This window comes from Nerophis lumbriciformis, linkage group LG14 (genome assembly GCF_033978685.3).
Source record: "Nerophis lumbriciformis linkage group LG14, RoL_Nlum_v2.1, whole genome shotgun sequence".
Lineage (NCBI taxonomy): Eukaryota > Metazoa > Chordata > Actinopteri > Syngnathiformes > Syngnathidae > Nerophis > Nerophis lumbriciformis.
Window position 1 is genome coordinate 518,340 of NC_084561.2, and position 19,520 is coordinate 537,859.

Genomic DNA, 19,520 nt, shown 5'->3' on the forward strand with positions numbered 1-19,520 from the left:
GAGTGGATGGTGAGGTCGACAGGCATCTTCAGTAATGTGGACGCTGTATCGATCCGTTGTGGTGAAGAAGGAGCTGAGTCGGAAGGCAAAGCTCTCAATTTACCGGTCGATCTACGTTCCCATCCTCACCTATGGTCATGAGCTTTGGGTTATGACCGAAAGGACAAGATCACGGGTACAAGCGGCCCAAATGAGTTTCCTCCGCCGGGTGGCGGGGCTCTCCCTTAGAGATAGGGTGAGAAGCTCTGTCATCCGGGGGGAGCTCAAAGTAAAGCCGCTGCTCCTCCACATGGAGAGGAGCCAGATGAGGTGGTTCGGGCATCTGGTCAGGATGCCACCCGAACGCCTCCCTAGGGAGGTGTTTAGGGCACGTCCCACCGGTAGGAGGCCGCGGGGAAGACCCAGGACACGTTGGGAAGACTATGTCTCCCGGCTGGCCTGGGAACGCCTCGGGATCCCCCGGGAGGAGCTGGACGAAGCGGCTGGGGAGAGGGAAGTCTGGGCTTCTCTGCTTAGGCTGCTGCCCCCGCGATAAGCGGAAAAAAATGGATGGATGGATGGATGGATGGATTAAAAATGTTTGTTATTATTAAACCATCGACATTTATTAGCACACACAAAAGTACCGAAAATCAGTACTGTTGAGTACCGATATGGATAAATTGGTACTATATCGGTTCAAATGTGAATGGTACCCATCCCTAATCACTCATAAACACTTCTGTTCACACTTTGTGTTTTGGTATGCAGCGAGGAAGGCTTTTTTTTTTTTTACTGGCTTGGGCTCCATCATTAACTCACTGAGACGTTTTAAACAATGACTATTGTTGACAGAAAGCTTGTCCCCTCAGAACGCAAAGAATCCCAGCATCGCGGCTGTCCATCCATCGCCTGCAGTCTCCGACCTTCAGCAAGCTGTGTGGAAACATGGCGTTCCCTCTCTACAGGGTGAGCGCGTGACACTTCCATCTGTGGTGACCAAACGTTTTGTTCTCGCACGCTGCCACACAGCGCTCCGTGAGTTTGAGACATGAGTCAGCAACCTGACTCAAAAAGCTCTTCTGAATAGATTGTTCCGATTCTTCAATGTAATCATATTTGTTGACAATTAATGCTGCTGCACTGACTTGCCCCTCTAAGGCTCCAGAGGAGTTGTGCTCCAAGGCGCGCAGGGACCAGCTGGAGTTGCGTTTTCTCCGTCAGCTCCTCCAACTTCACTCCGCCACTTTGCGGAAATCAGCCAAGGGGGCGGAGCTATTGCTTGCATCCGATCATAAAGGTAATCAAAATCAGACTACCGTATTTTGAGGAACATAGGGCACACCGGATAATAAGGTGCACTGCTGATGAGGGGTCTATTTTATACATAAGGTGCATTAAAGGGGTCATATTAGGATATTTTCTAAATGTAAAAGACTTCCTTGTGGTCTACATAACATGTAATGGTGTTTTTTTGCTCAAAATGTTGCATAGATGATGTTTTACACATCATCTTCAAATCACTTTCTGACAGTCCCTTCAGGATGCACCGTTTTGTGGGCGGTCTTATTTACGTGCCTCCACTTGGACAGCGTCATCTTTGTTGTAGCGGTGTAGCGTGCAAGGACAGGAGTGGAAGAAGTGTCAAAAGATGGAGCTAACTGTTTTAATGACAGTCAATACAGCCTGGCCCCCGCCAAAAAAATTTTTATTGTACGGTAATTTTGAAGAATTTATCTGAATGTGCATGAACTATTTATGTTCAAAATTGTTTGAAATGTCAAATGTTTAAATATTAACTGTCAGTTTACTGCACTGTGCCAACTGTACTACTACCGTATTTTCCGCACCATAAGGCGCCCTGGGTTATAAGCCGCGCCTTCAATGAACGGCATATTTCAAAACTTTGTCCACCTATAAGCCGCCCGGTGTTGTAAGCCGCATCTAACTGCGCTAAAGGAATGTCAAAAAAACAGTCAGATAGGTCAGTCAAACTTTAATAATATATTAAAAACCAGCGTTCTAACAACTCTGTTCACTCGCAAAATGTACGCAAATGTGCAATCACAAACATACGTATATCAACATGGACAGAGCTGCATGAAAAAAGCCACCCGGCCTCTTCGCGTAAACTTAAACTTACCTTAACCACTCGCTCATCTTTTCTTCATCCATCCCTTCGAGTTAGCTTTTATGATGACGCCGGCTGGAAAGGTCTCTTTTGGCAAGGTCTTCCTTTTGAATATCACCATGGGTGGAAGTTTCTGGCCATTAGCATGGCAAGCTAGAACCACAGTGAAGGATGACTTCTCATTCCCTGTGGTGCGAATATTCACCGTACGTGCTCCCGTTGTATCCACAGTGCGGTTCACAGGAATATCAGTTGCTGTGAAATAGTAATCCGTGTGCGGATGGAGAGATTGCGTCTTTTCATGAACCGGATCCCGGTCGCTTAGTAGGAGCCATTTTGTGGTCTTTACAGATGTAAACACACAAAGGAAATGAAACGTACGGTGATATCCGCGCGCTTTTTCTTCTTCTACGCGGGCGGGTGGTTGCTTACAGTAGAAGAAGAAGCGCTTCCTGTTCTATGGGGGCGGGTGCTTACCTTGGCGGTTGCTTGCGTAGAAGAAGAAGCGCTTCCTGTTCTACCGGGAAAAAAGATGGCGGCTGTTTACCGAAGTTGCGAGACCGAAACTTTATGAAAATGAATCTTAATATTTATCCATATATAAAGCGCACCGGGTTATAAGCCGCACTGTCAGCTTTTGAGAAAATGTGTGGTTTTTAGGTGCGTCTTATAGTGCGGAAAATACGGTATATGAGTACATATTTTCTTTTGTTTCATTGAAAATAAAACAGCAAAGTCCATTTGGCTGTCATCCGTTTTAATTATGAGACACAATCTGATTTTTTTTTCCATGCTTGAAGTAACAAAATATTACTTTAAAAAAGTAGTTTTATACTTGTGAGTGTTGATGACACAGCTTTGCAACAGTTGATATTCTAGTTTCAAGCATGTTTTACTCAATATAGGTCATCACATCTCAGCAACAAGCTGTAATATCTTGCTGAGAAAATTTAGGACCAAAACCCTTAAAACAAGTAAAAAACTTAACATAAAATCTGCTTAGTAAGAATAATGATCTTATCAGACAGAAAATAAGCAAATATCACCCTTATTTGAGATATTTCATCTTACTTAGATTTCAGTTTTTGCAGTGTGGAAAATAAAACCATATAAAAGGGATTTTGTACCATTGAACCACTTTTACAAACATGCCAAAGTCACATATAGCCAAAGAAAAATAATCTGTATAAAATTAAGGAAACCAAGTTTAACATACTTACTAATATGTGTGTAAATGTTTGACCATTTATGATAAGACTTCAGAGTTGCATTATTCTGCTGAATGTTGATGAGGAAAATCACTGAGTGATTCTGATGAGGACACCTTTTGCTGATATTATGTTTTTATATTTTCAAGCCTTGCTCTCCAGAGTCAAAGAGGAAGATGCAAAGTTGCTGCAATCTCTGGTCCCGAGAGTTCGAGCCCTCACCCAAAGATGTGCACTGGGTGTTACTTATGGAGAACACGGCAAAAGTGCCATATCTTACTGGTAAGACACAACCTACGGAATACTCTCCTGTAAAATGCAACATTCATTTTGGCAGTTTACTGCATACCAACGTAAATCAAAGATGACTATTTGTCCATAACTTTGGTTGAACTAAAAAAGGCAGCTACATACAGATGATGTTGTCTTATCGTGTCTCTATTATGGGCGTAACAGTAGACGTTAGAGATGCGCGGTTTGCGGGCACAACCGCGGAGTCCGCGGATTATCCGCGGATCGGGCGGATGAAATAAAAAAAAATTTGATTTTATCCGCGGGTCGGGTCGGGCGGTTGAAATAAAAAAAAATTAGATTTTAAATAGATTCAGGCGGGTGGCAGTTAAACCAATTGGGAAATATATATACATAGTTAAATGTTGTTACCCACATACGAAAAACGAGCAGGCACCTGCAGCATATGCCACAACAGAAGAAAAAAAAAGAAAAGAGATGGACACTTTTACGGAGCGGAGAAGGGACGCCTCGCCGGGGTCCGGGACCGAGGCCCCTTCCCCCGAGAGGGCCCCACCGGGAGCCGTAGCTGAGGCGATCCGCGAGAAGGGCCCGACGCACGTCCAGGGTCACCACCGCGCCCACCGCACCGACACCCCGCCTCGTCCGCCTTCGCCGCGGCCGGCGTCACGCGCAGCAGGTAAGCAGCTTACCTGCCCGCCACCCCTGTTGCCGGGGGCGCGTAACAGGGGTCACGCAGTGCGCTCACGAAAGGGGTGGGGCTCACCCTGGTTGATATAGACAGCAGGACGGTGGCCATGGAAGTCGGAACCCGCTAAGGAGTGTGTAACAACCCACCTGCCGAATCAACTAGCCCTGAAAATGGATGGCGCTGGAGCGTCGGGCCCATACCCGGCCGTCGCCGGCAGCGAGACGCGCTTGGAGGTGCGCTCAGCGCGGCTCCCATATGATTGCGCACTGGTGTGCGTCTGGGTCGTGACAGCGTGGCACGCGAATGTCTGTGCTGCATTGGATCAGTCTCCTTTCTTTAACAGGCAAAAGCTTTATAACCTCACTAATGCCTTGCATCGTCTATATTAGATATATAACAACGGGCGAGTGCGGTTCTGATCAAATGTTACATCGGGTGGATGGCGGATGGTTGACGACTTTCTGATGCGGTTGCGGATGAAATAATTGCCTATCCGCACATCTCTAGTAGACGTACAGTTAGGTCCATAAATATTTGGACATTGACACAATTTTCAGTATTCCAGCTCTGTACAACACCACAATGGATTTGAAATGAAACAATCAAGATGTGCTTTAAGTGCAGACTTTGAGCTTTAATTTGAGGGTATTTACATCCAAATCAGGTGAACAGTGTCGGAATTACAACACATTTTATATGTGCCTTCCACTTTTTAAGGGACCAAAAGTAATTGGACAATTGGCTACTCAGCTGTTCCATGGCCACGTTTGTGTTATTCCCTTGTTTTTTTCCCCCATTTATTTCATTTACAAAGAGCAGATAAAAGGCCTAGATGGCATTTCAAGTGTGGAATATTCATTTGGAATCTAGGGAGGTCATCTCTTAATATCATACCTGCCAACTACTCCGGTTTTCCCGTAATTAGTACGGTTTTCATCAACCTATTCCGGGTTACGGTTGCAGTGATAAAAAATACGGTTTTTCATTAATTAAAAACATTTTTTTTTTTAAATGCGCGAGGCTATTTATAGCACCGCTGCCAAGCACGAGGCACTTGTTGCCCATTGTTTCCAAACGAGCGAACGATCATGGAATCAGCCGGAGAAAAATCGCAAACGAGTCTTAAACCGAAAAGAAAACTGCAGTCATTCCGTAAAGAATATTCAAAAGCCTATCCGGGAATAATTATCCGTTCCAAAAAGGGTGAAAACTACGCGAATTGCACCTTGTGCAGACAAGATTTTTCGATCGGACACGGAGGAATTAGCGATGTAAAAGACCACGTTGGGACAAAAAAACACAAGTCTAATGCCGTTTATACTATTTATGCTTTCAAGTCCAAGTTGAAGAAATCTTGTTAAATGTTGACAGCATAACTGCCAAAATACAGAAGTATGTCCTTAATATTTTTGCAGTGCTATTTCTGTTGAAAAGTTAAAATGATTACATTAGAGATGTGATGTGCCACTTTTCAAGTGTCTGATGGCTTCAATTAATTTTCATGAATTTTTCATATTTTGAATTCTTTTGAAAGGCTTACAAAAAAACGACATTTGAATTGTAATTCCATGCTATTGACAGGACTATTAATTTTAATGAAGTTAGCTTACCATGTTTACAGTATGATAATTGTGATAGAAATGTGAATTTTAGGCACAGAATATTTTTTACAATTGAACAAGGCAGTAGATTATACAAGCTTGGACAGAAAGTTAATAATGACACCAATTTTTTTTTAATGGAATTGTTTAGTACTGTTTTACTATTTGTTTACTGTAAAAAGTGTTTATACTGTTTATACTTTCAATTAACAAATTGAAGTCTTGTGAAAGGTTGACAGGATAACTGGCATTAACTGTCAAAATAATTTCAAACTATTGAAGTTAGCTTACAGAATCAACATGTCAATCAACCCATATGATTTTTGCTGTAATATTTTTGTTTTGAAAAGTCACTGTGACTGATAGAAAAGTGATGGTTTTAGCAACATTTTAACCTGTCTGAATGCTAATAATCATTTTGCGTCGGCCTGAACCCCCCACCAGGACTTTGTCCTGGACCTACCAGGGCCTGTGGCCCTTGGACCCTGGCTACTAGGTTTTTCTGATTTCAAAAGTTGGCAGGTATGTAATATGAAGTCTAAAGAGCTGTCACTATCAGTAAAGCAAGCCATCATTAGGCTGAAAAATCAAAACAAAGCCATCAGATAGATAGCAAAAACATTAGATGTGGCCAAATCAACTGTTTGGTACATTCTTAAAAAGAGAGAACACACTGCTGAGCTCAGCAACACCAAAAGACCTGGAAGACCACGGAAAACAAGTGTGGTGGATGACAGAAAAATCCTTTCCCTTGTCAAGAAAAAGCCCTTCACAACAGTTGGCCAGATGAAGAAAAGTCTCCAGGAGGTAGGTGTATACGTGTCCAAGTCAACAATTAAGAGACGACTTCTCCAGAGGAAATACAGAGGTTTCATCACAAGGTGTAAACCATTGGTGAGCCTCAAAAACAGGAAGGCCAGATTAGAGTTTGCCAAGAGACATGTAAAAGAGCCTGTGCAGTTCTGGAACAACATCTTATGGACAGATGAGACAAAGATCTACTTGTACCAGAATGATGGAAAGAGAAGAGTATGGAGGAGGGAAGGAACTGCTCAAGATCCAAAGCATACCACCTCATCAGTGAAGCATGGTGGTGGTAATGGCATGCATGGCTGCCAGTGGAACTGGATCTCTTATATTTATTGATGATGTGACAGCAGAATGAATTCTGAAGTGTTTAGGGCAATATTATCTGCTCATATTCAGCCAAATGCTTCAAAACTCATTGCACGGCGCTTCACAATGCAGATGGACAACGACCCGAAGCATACTGCGAAAGCAACCAAAGAGTTTTTTAAGGCAAAGAAGTGGAATGTTCTGCAATGGCCAAGTCAATCACCTGACCTGAATCCCATTGAGCATGAATTTCACTTGCTGAAGACAAAACTGAAGGGAAAATGCCCAAAGAACAAGCAGGAAGTGAAGACAGCTGCAGCGGAGGCCCGGCAAAGCATCACCAGGGACCAAACCCAGCGTCTGGTGATGTCTATGTGTTCCACACTTCAGGCTGTCATTGACTGCAAAGGATTTGCAACAAAGTATTAAAAAATGACAATTTTATTTATGATTATATTAGTTTGTCCAATTACTTTTGGTCCCTTAAAAAGTGGAAGGCACTTATAAAATGTGTTGAAATTCCTACACCGTTCACCTGATTTAAAACCAGGGTACAAAACGAACCGTCAAAACAAACCGGGTTAAAACAAAAACAAAAAATCATTGAATCCGTAATAGAGTGAGGATTTGTATCATTGACCATTATACTGGAAAGTTGTGTACTTTCAGATTGGTATGACGTCATATGTTCACTTGTCACAGGTGAAAATATGTGTGTGTGTTCATTCAGGTGGGATCAACCAGCACAACATGTCCTCTCCGAAGTCCGTCATGGAGGAATGACTTTTCAACAGTGGCTCCAGAGGTGGAAACTGGCTGCCAAAGTCTAAGTAAAGGAGATTACTTTTAGCATTTTAGTGTAACAAAACTGTCAAGAATACAGTCGAAATTCTCGCAAGTTATTTCCTCATCACGAATTGTTTCTGTTTTACCGTCTTGTGTTTACTAATAAATATCGTCCAGTGATCTGTCCTTGTCCTCCCAGGAATGAGCTCACTGGGACTCGGTGCTCCACAGACACGGCTAATTATGACTACTAATTATTAGAAGTCTTAAAGGTTTTTCATGAAGTAATCGCTCCTTTGTTGTAGCAGTTCAGGGGGTGGACAGATCTATACATATATCGACCACGTCGATACCAAAGATGGTATCGGTTGACACATTGCTAGTTTTTTGTTCTACAAATGTTTTTTTTCTCTTGTTATAAAATGAATAGATTTTGGCAAGATGAGACAATGATAAATATTGTTAAGTTAATGGCCACATGATGGCTTTGGGGGCATAAAATCAAAGGATATGAATAACTAGTAGTTTGTTTACCGGTACTGTACTTATTTAGCAATATTGACCTATTTTGCTCAAATAATTGCATGTAATAAAATGGGAATTGTTTATTAGTTTGGTGGAGAGAATACTTCGAAGACCTCCTCAATCCCACCAACACGTCTTCCTATGAGGAAGCAGTGCCTGGGGAATCTGTGGTGGGCTCTTCAATTTCTGGGGCTGAGGTTGCTGAGGTAGTTAAAAAGCTCCTCGGTGGCAAGGCCCCGGGGGTGGATGAGATCCGCCCAGAGTTCCTTAAGGCTCTGGATGCTGTGGGGCTGTCTTGGTTGACAAGACTCTGCAGCATCGCGTGGACATCGGGGGCGGTACCTCTGGATTGGCAGACCGGGGTGGTGGTTCCTCTCTTTAAGAAGGGGAACCGGAGGGTGTGTTCTAACTATCGTGGGATCACACTCCTCAGCCTTCCCGGTAAGGTCTATTCAGGTGTACTGGAGAGGAGGCTACGCCGGATAGTCGAACCTCGGATTCAGGAGGAACAGTGTGGTTTTCGTCCTGGTCGTGGAACTGTGGACCAGCTCTATACTCTGGGCAGGGTCCTTGAGGGTGCATGGGAGTTTGCCCAACCAGTCTACATGTGCTTTGTGGACTTGGAGAAGGCATTCGACCGTGTCCCTCGGGAAGTCCTGTGGGGAGTGCTCAGAGAGTATGGGGTATCGGACTGTCTGATTGTGGCAGTCCGCTCCCTGTATGATCAGTGTCAGAGCTTGGTCCACATTGCCGGTAGTAAGTCGGACACGTTTCCAGTGAGGGTTGGACTCCGCCAAGGCTGCCCTTTGTCACTGATTCTGTTCATAACTTTTATGGACAGAATTTCTAGGCGCAGTCAAGGCGTTAAGGGGATCTGGTTTGGTGGCTGCAGGATTAGGTCTCTGCTTTTTGCAGATGATGTGGTCCTGATGGCTTCATCCGGCCAGGATCTTCAGCTCTCACTGGATCGGTTCGCAGCCGAGTGTGAAGCGACTGGGATGAGAATCAGCACCTCCAAGTCCGAGTCCATGGTTCTCGCCCGGAAAAGGGTGGAATGCCATCTTCGGGTTGGGGAGGAGACCCTGCCCCAAGTGGAGGAGTTCAAGTACCTAGGAGTCTTGTTCACGAGTGGGGGAAGAGTGGATCGTGAGATCGACAGGCGGATCGATGCGGCGTCTTCAGTAATGCGGACGCTGTATCGATCCGTTGTGGTGAAGAAAGAGCTGAGCCGGAAGGCAAAGCTCTCAATTTACCGGTCGATCTACGTTCCCATCCTCACCTATGGTCATGAGCTTTGGGTTATGACCGAAAGGACAAGATCACGGGTACAAGCGGCCGAAATGAGTTTCCTCCGCCGGGTGGCGGGTCTCTCCCTTAGAGATAGGGTGAGAAGCTCTGTCATCCGGGGGGAGCTCAAAGTAAAGCCGCTGCTCCTCCACATGGAGAGGAGCCAGATGAGGTGGTTCGGGCATCTGGTCAGGATGCCACCCGAACGCCTCCCTAGGGAGGTGTTTAGGGCACGTCTGACCGGTAGGAGGCCACGGGGAAGACCCAGGACACGTTTGGAAGACTGTCTCCCGGCTGGCCTGGGAACGCCTCGGGATCCCCCGGGAAGAGCTGGACGAAGTGGCTGGGGAGAGGGAAGTCTGGGCTTCCCTGCTTAGGCTGCTGCCCCCGCGACCCGACCTCGGATAAGCGGAAGAAGATGGATGGATGGATGGAGACAATGATAAATATTGTTAAGTTAATGGACACAGGATGGCTTTGAGGGCATAAAATCAAAGGATATGAATAACTAGTAGTTTGTTTACTGTACTTATTTAGCAATATTGACTTATTTTGCTCAAATAATTGCATGTAATAAAATGGGGATTGTTTAATAGTTTTATATTGTTCCCATAAATGCGCGATAGAAAACATGTTTATCTAGAAACACTTGTCCTGTGATTCATTCTGACTATTATCGTGATCAACAAATTAGAAGCAAACTCATTTAACGATCTCAAAAACCAAGTAAAAAGTGTCTGTATCTGCAATATTGACCTGCATCACAGGTGTCCAAAGTGCGGCCCACGGGGCATTTGTGGCTCGCTAAATCCTGGAGTTAATATGCGTCTTTTCTTCATAAATGTATTCAACTTTCCATTTTCACAGAAAAAAGACATGTACTGAATGCAATTTCGTATCATTATAACTTTATCCAATTTTGCAACACATATTATATTGTCATATATTCCAAACAGTTTTTTTGTTCAAATAAAAATAAATGCTTAAAAAGCCATCCAGTTATCTATCAAATTGTGCATTGTAAAAATGTTGGTAAAAAAACTGGTAGCTCAGTCGCTAATAAAACTAAACTGTGGTGTTTTTTATCTATTTAGAGTAATATTCCATAACAACACCAACCGTAGAATTTACAGGAACTTTTTTTAAATTCTGTAAAAAACATAGTAAATTTTACAGCAACATTTTTGCAACTGAGCTGTCAGTTTTGTGTTTTTTTTTTACTGTAAAATCTACAGATCTTTTTTTCTTTTCTTTACAGTACATTAAAACATACCTGCCAACTACTCCGTTTTTCCCGTAATTAGTACGGTTTTCATCAACCTATTCCGGGTTACGGTTGCAGTGATAAAAAATACGGTTTTTCATTAATTAAAAAAAAAAATTTTTTTTTAAGTTTTATTCACGAAATCGCGTAACAACAATGACAATCGACACTGCTTCCCGTAACTTCCTATCGAGCCATTCCGAATGCCATGGGCGAGGCTATTTATAGCACCGCTGCCAAGCACGAGGCACCAGTTGTATGGCGTCACATTAGTGCCAAAAATCCGAGCGCATAAAAACTGTTATCGCGCACTGATTCTCCACTTCGTGCGCGCGCGCGACACCTTTCTGCGCGCTCTCTGTGTACTCCTGGCATCTCTCCTCGCGCTGTCATGTTTCTTTTTGGCACTTTGGGGGCGGGTATGCTTAGACGGCCCCTCCTTTCTGATTGGTCAGGTGAAAAATGCTCAGAGCCAATCAGAAGTATAGCAGGGCGGGTCATGGTCAATATGTATCAAGATTTACGGAGGAAGAAGTGGATAAAAAAATGTCGCGCGCTGATGAAGGTTATTTCATACCACATAAACACAATACAGGGTAATACAAAATGTGAGCCAAATAAATAATAAGACAACAAACACCATAATCACATCTTTCAGCCAGAACTGGTCCACCAGCAATAACATTATTTTATATTTTCACTTCTTCTTCAACATATGTTTTCTAATTTATGGAATTTCTTTTGATTCAGCCAGAAAATTAATGAAATAATCTTTGAATTTTGTTTTGAAAATGTTAAAAATAGCTTTTAATAATGTATTCTGAAACAGTTTAAAATAATCAGAGAACTGACTAACACTGACCCTACACAACTATGTTGCACAATTAAGTCTTTTTTTTTTTTTTAAGCGAAAGAGGTAATTTCAACAGCATCCTATGTCATATCTACATGTAATAAGATTTGTAACAAGGCAAACTGTTTGTAAATTGGTCGAAAATCGAGCAAGTTACGGTAATTTAATTAGTACATGTACCATTGACATCAATGTAATGATTGAGGCTAGATGTCCGAGGTAAGATGGCTACAACGTTGCTACGCTGGAGAATGATTGGTCATATGAAAAATGCTCACAGCCAATCAGAAAGAAAGGGCCGTCTAAGCATACCCGCCCCCAAAGCGGGGAGAGATGCCAGGAGTACACAGAGAGCGCGCAGAAAGGCACCACGCGCGCGCACGAAGTTGAGAGTCAGCGCGCGATAACAGTTTTTATGCGCTCTGATTTTTGGCACTAATGTGACGACATACAGTTACCATTGTTTCCAAACGAGCGAACGATCATGGAATCAGCCGGAGAAAAATCGCAAACGAGTCTTAAACCGAAAAGAAAACTGCAGTCATTCCGTGAAGAATATTCAAAAGCCTATCCGGGAATAATTATCCGTTCCAAAAAGGGTGAAAACTACGCGAATTGCACCTTGTGCAGACAAGATTTTTCGATCGGACACGGAGGAATTAGCGATGTAAAAGACCACGTTGGGACAAAAAAACACAAGTCTAATGCCGTTGCTAGCGATACAAGTGGAAAACTTTCAACGTTTTTCGTCGCCCAAACAGTGATGGTTTTAGCAACATTTTAACCTGTCTGAATGCTAATAATCATTTTGCGTCGCCCTGAACCCCCCACCAGGACTTTGTCCTGGACCTACTGGGGCCTGCGGCCCCTGGACCCTGGCTACTAGGTTTTTCTGATTTCAAAAGTTGGCAGGTATGTTAAAATATGTCTACTTCATAATTGTGTAATAATAACACAAGGCAATTTATAATTAAATATCATTCACCGTGTGGAATACAAAAAGCAAACTTGATCCTGCTACTCAAGATTGGACAACGATTCTTTCCAAAGAAAAGAGAAAAAACAGAACCTCAGATAAAAATCCAACTTAAAATATGTGTATGCACGTACAACACTTGAAACATTTAGCATGTCAGTATGTGGAATTCAATTATGGAACGAGTAGAGCAAAGTAGTCAAATGATGTACTGTTATCCAGTTTAAGAGGCTATTTAAACTACCAGTGTTTACAAGGAAGAAGAATTATGATAAACATATTGAACTTATTGAAAATAATATATTATTTATCTCATTGAGTGAATCCTAACTGACTTAACTACTTACAGGACTGTTGTGTTGAGACTTCCTTCATGTCAATTGTGTTACGAAGTGAGTACAAGAAATACATATACAGGTAAAAGCCAGTAAATTAGAATATTTAGAAAAACTTGATTTATTTCAGTAATTGCATTCAAAAGGTGGTAACTTGTACATTATATTTATTCATTGCACACAGACTGATGCATTCAAATGTTTATTTCATTTAATTTTGATGATTTGAAGTGGCAACAAATGAAAATCCAAAATTCCGTGTGTCACAAAATTAGAATATTACTTAAGGCTAATACAAAAAAGGGATTTTTTAGAAATGTTGGCCAACTGAAAAGTATGAAAATGAAAAATATGAGCATGTACAATACTCAATACTTGGTTGGAGCTCCTTTTGCCTCAATTACTGCGTTAATGCGGCGTGGCATGGAGTCGATGAGTTTCTGGCACTGCTCAGGTGTTATGAGAGCCCAGGTTGCTCTGATAGTGGCCTTCAACTCTTCTGCGTTTTTGGGTCTGGCATTCTGCATCTTCCTTTTCACAATACCCCACAGATTTTCTATGGGGCTAAGGTCAGGGGAGTTGGCGGGCCAATTTAGAACAGAAATACCATGGTCCGTAAACCAGGCACGGGTAGATTTTGCGCTGTGTGCAGGCGCCAAGTCCTGTTGGAACTTGAAATCTCCATCTCCATAGAGCAGGTCAGCAGCAGGAAGCATGAAGTGCTCTAAAACTTGCTGGTAGACGGCTGCGTTGACCCTGGATCTCAGGAAACAGAGTGGACCGACACCAGCAGATGACATGGCACCCCAAACCATCACTGATGGTGGAAACTTTACACTAGACTTCAGGCAACGTGGATCCTGTGCCTCTCCTGTCTTCCTCCAGACTCTGGGACCTCGATTTCCAAAGGAAATGCAAAATTTGCATGGTTGGGTGATGGTTTGGTTTTTTTAATGGAATTGTTTAGTACTGTTTTACCATTTGTTTACTGTAAAAAGTGTTTATACTTTCAATGAACAAATTGAAGTCTTGTGAAAGGTTGACAGGATAACTGGCATTAACTGTCAAAATAATGTCAAACTATTGAAGTTAGCTTACAGAATAAACATGTCAATCAACCCATATGATTTTTGCTGTAATATTTTTGTTTTGAAAAGTCACTGTGACTGATAGAAAAGTGATGGTTTTAGCAACATTTTAACCTGTCTGAATGCAATCAATCATTTTCAACTTTAATATTATTTAATATTGCAACAAATGTTATATCATACTTTCCAAACATTTTGTTTTTCTTCAAATTGATACTTAGAGATAGGCTCCAGTCAGTGGCCTAGTGGTTAGAGCGTCCGCCCTGAGATGGGTAGGTTGTGAGTTCAAACCCCGGGCCGAGTCATACCAAAGACTATAAAAATGGGAGCCATTACCTCCCTGCTTGGCACTCAGCATCAAGGGTTGGAATTGGGGGTTAAATCACCAAAAATGATTCCCGGGCGCGGCCACCGCTGCCGCTCCCTGCTCCCCTCACCTCCCAGGGGGTGATCAAGAGTGATGCGTCAAATGCAGAAAATAATTTCGCCACACCTAGTGTGTGTGTGTGACAATCATTGCTACTTTAACTTTAACTTTAGCACCGCCTGCAACCCCGAGAGGGACAAGCAGTAGAAAATCGATGGATGGATGAAGCAAGTTTATTTTAATTTTTTTCAGTTTTTCTTTTACAGCGTGCATAAAAAATATATAATTAGTGCATAGGCAAGTTCACTGTTACAAGCAATTCTTCACTCCCTATCATGTATCAAACGGTATACATTAGGGTGTCAAACTTGAGGCACATTATTTTATGTGGCCCGTGAACAAAAATATCCTTCAATCAAGTACCGTATCTCTTCTGACTAAATGTTTTAGTTCCTTCCATTTTGACAGAAAAAAATATATGTACTGCATTAAATTGCAGACATTTTAAACTTTAACATTATTCAATATTTAATATACTTTCCAAACATTTTTTTGTTCCAATTCATACTTAAGAGGGACAAGCGGTAGAAAATGGATGGATGGATATCTGCTTGACCTATGACTTCAGATCAAGTTTACTTTTTTTTTTTTAGTAAAATTCTCATGACTGAGTTGCTTTTGCGTTTTTTACCCTAAAATCTAGATTAGTATTTTTTTTTTTTACATCGTACATAAAAATATATAATCAATGCATAAGTAAGTTAATTTATTATCTGTTAGAAGTAGGGATGTCCGATAATGGCTTTTTGCCGATATCCGATATGGTCCAACTCTTAATTACCGATATCAACCGATACTTATATATGTACATTATTATGTCTAATTTGGACAACCAGGTACGGTGAAGATAAGGTACTTTTTTTTAAAATATTAATAAAATAAAATAAGCCAAATAAATTAAAAACATTTTCTTGAATAAAAAAGAAAGTAAAACAATATAAAAACAGTTACATAGAAACTAGTAATTAATGAAAATGAGTCAAATGAAGTGTTAAAGGTTAGTACTATTAGTGGACAATATTAATAACAGAAAGAAACAACCCTTTTGTGTGAAGGGAAGTGAATTATATTTATAAAGCGCTTTTCTCTAGTGACGCAAAGCGCTTTACATAGTGAAAGCCAATATCTAAGTTCCATTTAAAGCAGTGTGGGTGGCACTGGGAGCAGGTGGGTAAAGTGTCTTGCCCAAGGACACAACGGCAATGACTAGGATGGCGGAAGCGGGGATCAAACCTGCAACCCTCAAGTTGCTGGCACTCTACCAACCGAGCTATACCGCCCCACAACAGTGTAAATGGGGGAGGGAGGTTTTTTTGGTTGGTGCACTAATTGTAAGTGTATCTTGTGTTTTTTATGTTGATTTAATAATTTTAAAAAAAAACGATACCGATAATTTCCGATATTACATTTTAAAGTATTTATCGGCCGGTGATATTATCGGACATCTCTAGCTAGAAGCAATGTGGCCCTCAATAAAAAACTACAGTACAGAGAATGTACTCGGTATCAAAGTGATACCATATTTGCAGTATCGCCCCTGCTGGGGTTATTTTGTAATGCGATGTAATTCACTTAGACCAGGGTGTCAAACTCGTTTTAGATGGGAGGGCCTGGTCAAAAAGTCGGAATTTTTTCCAAGTGTCAAAAAGTTGGATTTTTTTGTTGTCTAAAAGTCAGAATTTTTTGGTCAAAAAGTCGAAATTTTTTCTAAGTGTATAAGGAGTGGGAATTTTTTTTGTCAAAAAGTCAGAATTTTTTTTGTCAAAGTCTGCATTTTATTCTAAGTGTCAAAAAGTCGGAATTTTTTCCAAGTGTCAAAAAGTTGGATATTTTGTTTGTCAAAAAGTCAGAATTTTTTGGTCAAAAGGTCGGAATTTTTTCTAAGTGTCAAAAAGTAGGATTTTTTTTTTGTCAAAAAGTCGGGATTTTTTGTAAGTGTCAAAAAGTCGGATTTTTTTGTTGTCTAAAAGTCAGAATTTTTTGGTCAAAAAGTCGGAATTTTTTCTAAGTGTATAAGGAGTGGGAATTTTTTTTGTCAAAAAGTCAGAATTTTTTTTGTCAAAGTCTGCATTTTATTCTAAGTGTCAAAAAGTCGGAATTTTTTCCAAGTGTCAAAAAGTTGGATTTTTTTGTTGTCTAAAAGTCAGAATTTTTTGGTCAAAAAGTCGGAATTTTTTTTAAGTGTATAAGGAGTGGGAATTTTTTTTGTCAAAAAGTCAGAATTTTTTTTGTCAAAGTCTGCATTTTATTCTAAGTGTCAAAAAGTCGGAATTTTTTCCAAGTGTCAAAAAGTTGGATATTTTTTTTGTCAAAAAGTCAGAATTTTTTGGTCAAAAAGTCGGAATTTTTTCTAAGTGTCAAAAAGTAGGATTTTTTTTTTGTCAAAAAGTCGGGATTTTTTGTAAGTGTCAAAAAGTCGGATTTTTTTGTTGTCTAAAAGTCAGAATTTTTTGGTCAAAAAGTCGGAATTTTTTCTAAGTGTATAAGGAGTGGGAATTTTTTTTGTCAAAAAGTCAGAATTTTTTTTGTCAAAGTCTGCATTTTATTCTAAGTGTCAAAAAGTCGGAATTTTTTCCAAGTGTCAAAAAGTTGGATTTTTTATTTGTCAAAAAGTTGGATTTTTTATTTGTCAAAAAGTCAGAATTTTTTGGTCAAAAAGTCGGAATTTTTTCTAAGTGTCAAAAAGTAGGATTTTTTTTTTTGTCAAAAAGTCGGGATTTTTTGTAAGTGTCAAAAAGTCGGATTTTTTTGTTGTCTAAAAGTCAGAATTTTTTGGTCAAAAAGTCGGAATTTTTTCTAAGTGTATAAGGAGTGGGAATTTTTTTTGTCAAAAAGTCAGAATTTTTTTTGTCAAAGTCTGCATTTTATTCTAAGTGTCAAAAAGTCGGAATTTTTTCCAAGTGTCAAAAAGTTGGATTTTTTATTTGTCAAAAAGTCAGAATTTTTTGGTCAAAAAGTCGGAATTTTTTCTAAGTGTCAAAAAGTAGGATTTTTTTTTTGTCAAAAAGTCGGGATTTTTTGTAAGTGTCAAAAAGTCGGAATTTTTTCCAAGTGTCAAAAAGTTGGATTTTTTTGTTGGCTAAAAGTCAGAATTTTTTGGTCAAAAAGTCGGAATTTTTTCTAAGTGTATAAGGAGTGGGAATTTTTTTTGTCAAAAAGTCAGAATTTTTTTTGTCAAAGTCTGCATTTTATTCCAAGTGTCAAAAAGTCGGAATTTTTTCCAAGTGTCAAAAAGTAGGATTTTTTTTGTGTCAAAAAGTCAGAATTTTTTGGTCAAAAAGTCGGAATTTTTTCTAAGTGTCAAAAAACCAAATTATTATTTTTTGTCAAAAAGTCTATTTTTTTGGTCAAAAAACCTTTTGTGTGAAGGGAAGTGAATTATATTTATATAGTGCTTTTCTCTAGTGACTCAAAGCGCTTTACATAGTGAAAGCCAATATCTAAGTTCCATTTAAAGCAGTGTGGGTGGCACTGGGAGCGGGTGGGTAAAGTGTCTTGCCCAAGGACACAACGGCAGTGACTAGGATGGCGGAAGCGGGGATCGAACCTGCAACCCTCAAGTTGCTGGCACTCTACCAACCGAGCTATACCGCCCCACAACAGTGTGAATGAGTGTAAATGGGGGAGGGAGTTTTTTTGGGTTGGTGCACTAATTGTAAGTGTATCTTGTGTTTTTTTATGTTGATTAAATAATTTAAAAAAACGATACCGATAATTTAAAAAACCCGATACCGATAATTTCCGATATTACATTTTAAAGCATTTATCGGCCGGTAATATTATCGGACATCTCTAGCTAGAAGCAATGTGGCCCTCAATAAAAAAAACAGTACAGTACAGAATGTACTCGGTATCAAGGTGATACCATATTTGCAGTATCGCCCCTGCTGGGGTTATTTTGTAATGCGATGTAATTCACTTAGACCAGGGTGTCAAACTCGTTTTAGATGGGAGGGCCTGGTCAAAAAGTCGGGATTTTTTGTAAGTGTCAAAAAGTAGGATTTTTTTTTTTGTCAAAAAGTCGGGATTTTTTGTAAGTGTCAAAAAGTCGGAATTTTTTCCAAGTGTCAAAAAGTTGGATTTTTTTGTTGTCTAAAAGTCAGAATTTTTTGGTCAAAAGGTCGGAATTTTTTCTAAGTGTATAAGGAGTGGGAATTTTTTTTGTCAAAGTCTGCATTTTATTCTAAGTGTCAAAAAGTCGGAATTTTTTCCAAGTGTCAAAAAGTTGGATTTTTGTTGTTGTCTAAAAGTCAGAATTTTTTGGTCAAAAAGTCGGAATTTTTTCCAAGTGTCAAAAAGTAGGATTTTTTTTTTGTCAAAAAGTCGGGATTTTTGGTAAGTGTCAAAAAGTTGGATTTTTTTGTTGTCTAAAAGTCAGAATTTTTTGGTCAAAAAGTCGGAATTTTTTCCAAGTGTATAAGGAGTGGGAATTTTTTTTGTCAAAGTCTGCATTTTATTCTAAGTGTCAAAAAGTCGGAATTTTTTCCAAGTGTCAAAAAGTTGGATTTTTTTTTTGTCAAAAAGTCATAATTTTTTGGTCAAAAAGTCGGAATTTTTTCTAAGTGTCAAAAAGTAGGATTTTTTTTTTGTCAAAAAGTCTGAATTTTTTCCAAGTGTCAAAAAGTAGGATTTTTTTTTTGTCAAAAAGTCGGGATTTTTTGTAAGTGTCAAAAAGTTGGAGTTTTTTGTTGTCTAAAAGTCAGAATTTTTTGGTCAAAAAGTCGGAATTTTTTCCAAGTGTATAAGGAGTGGGAATTTTTTTTGTCAAAGTCTGCATTTTATTCTAAGTGTCAAAAAGTCGGAATTTTTTCCAAGTGTCAAAAAGTTGGATTTTTTTTTTGTCAAAAAGTCATAATTTTTTGGTCAAAAAGTCTGAATTTTTTCCAAGTGTCAAAAAGTTGGATTTTTTTGTTGTCTAAAAGTCAGAATTTTTTTGTCAAAAAGTCGGAATTTTTTCTAAGTGTATAAGGAGTGGGAATTTTTTTTGTCACTGGGAGCGGG

General features: G+C 40.0%; 1 protein-coding gene across 1 annotated transcript in view; it reads left to right on the forward strand.

The window, feature by feature from the left end:
• The window catches only part of haus5 (HAUS augmin-like complex, subunit 5), a 41,976-nt gene extending 34,032 nt beyond the window's left edge, over window positions 1-7,944 (forward strand). Inside the window, exons 16-19 of the mRNA XM_061976272.2 lie at window positions 852-948; window positions 1,141-1,279; window positions 3,468-3,600; window positions 7,709-7,944. Of these exons, the coding sequence (XP_061832256.2) occupies window positions 852-948; window positions 1,141-1,279; window positions 3,468-3,600; window positions 7,709-7,808 (469 nt within the window). The 3' untranslated portion in view covers window positions 7,809-7,944. The remainder of the gene's footprint in view (window positions 1-851; window positions 949-1,140; window positions 1,280-3,467; window positions 3,601-7,708) is intronic.
• Window positions 7,945-19,520: the final 11,576 nt, after the last annotated feature.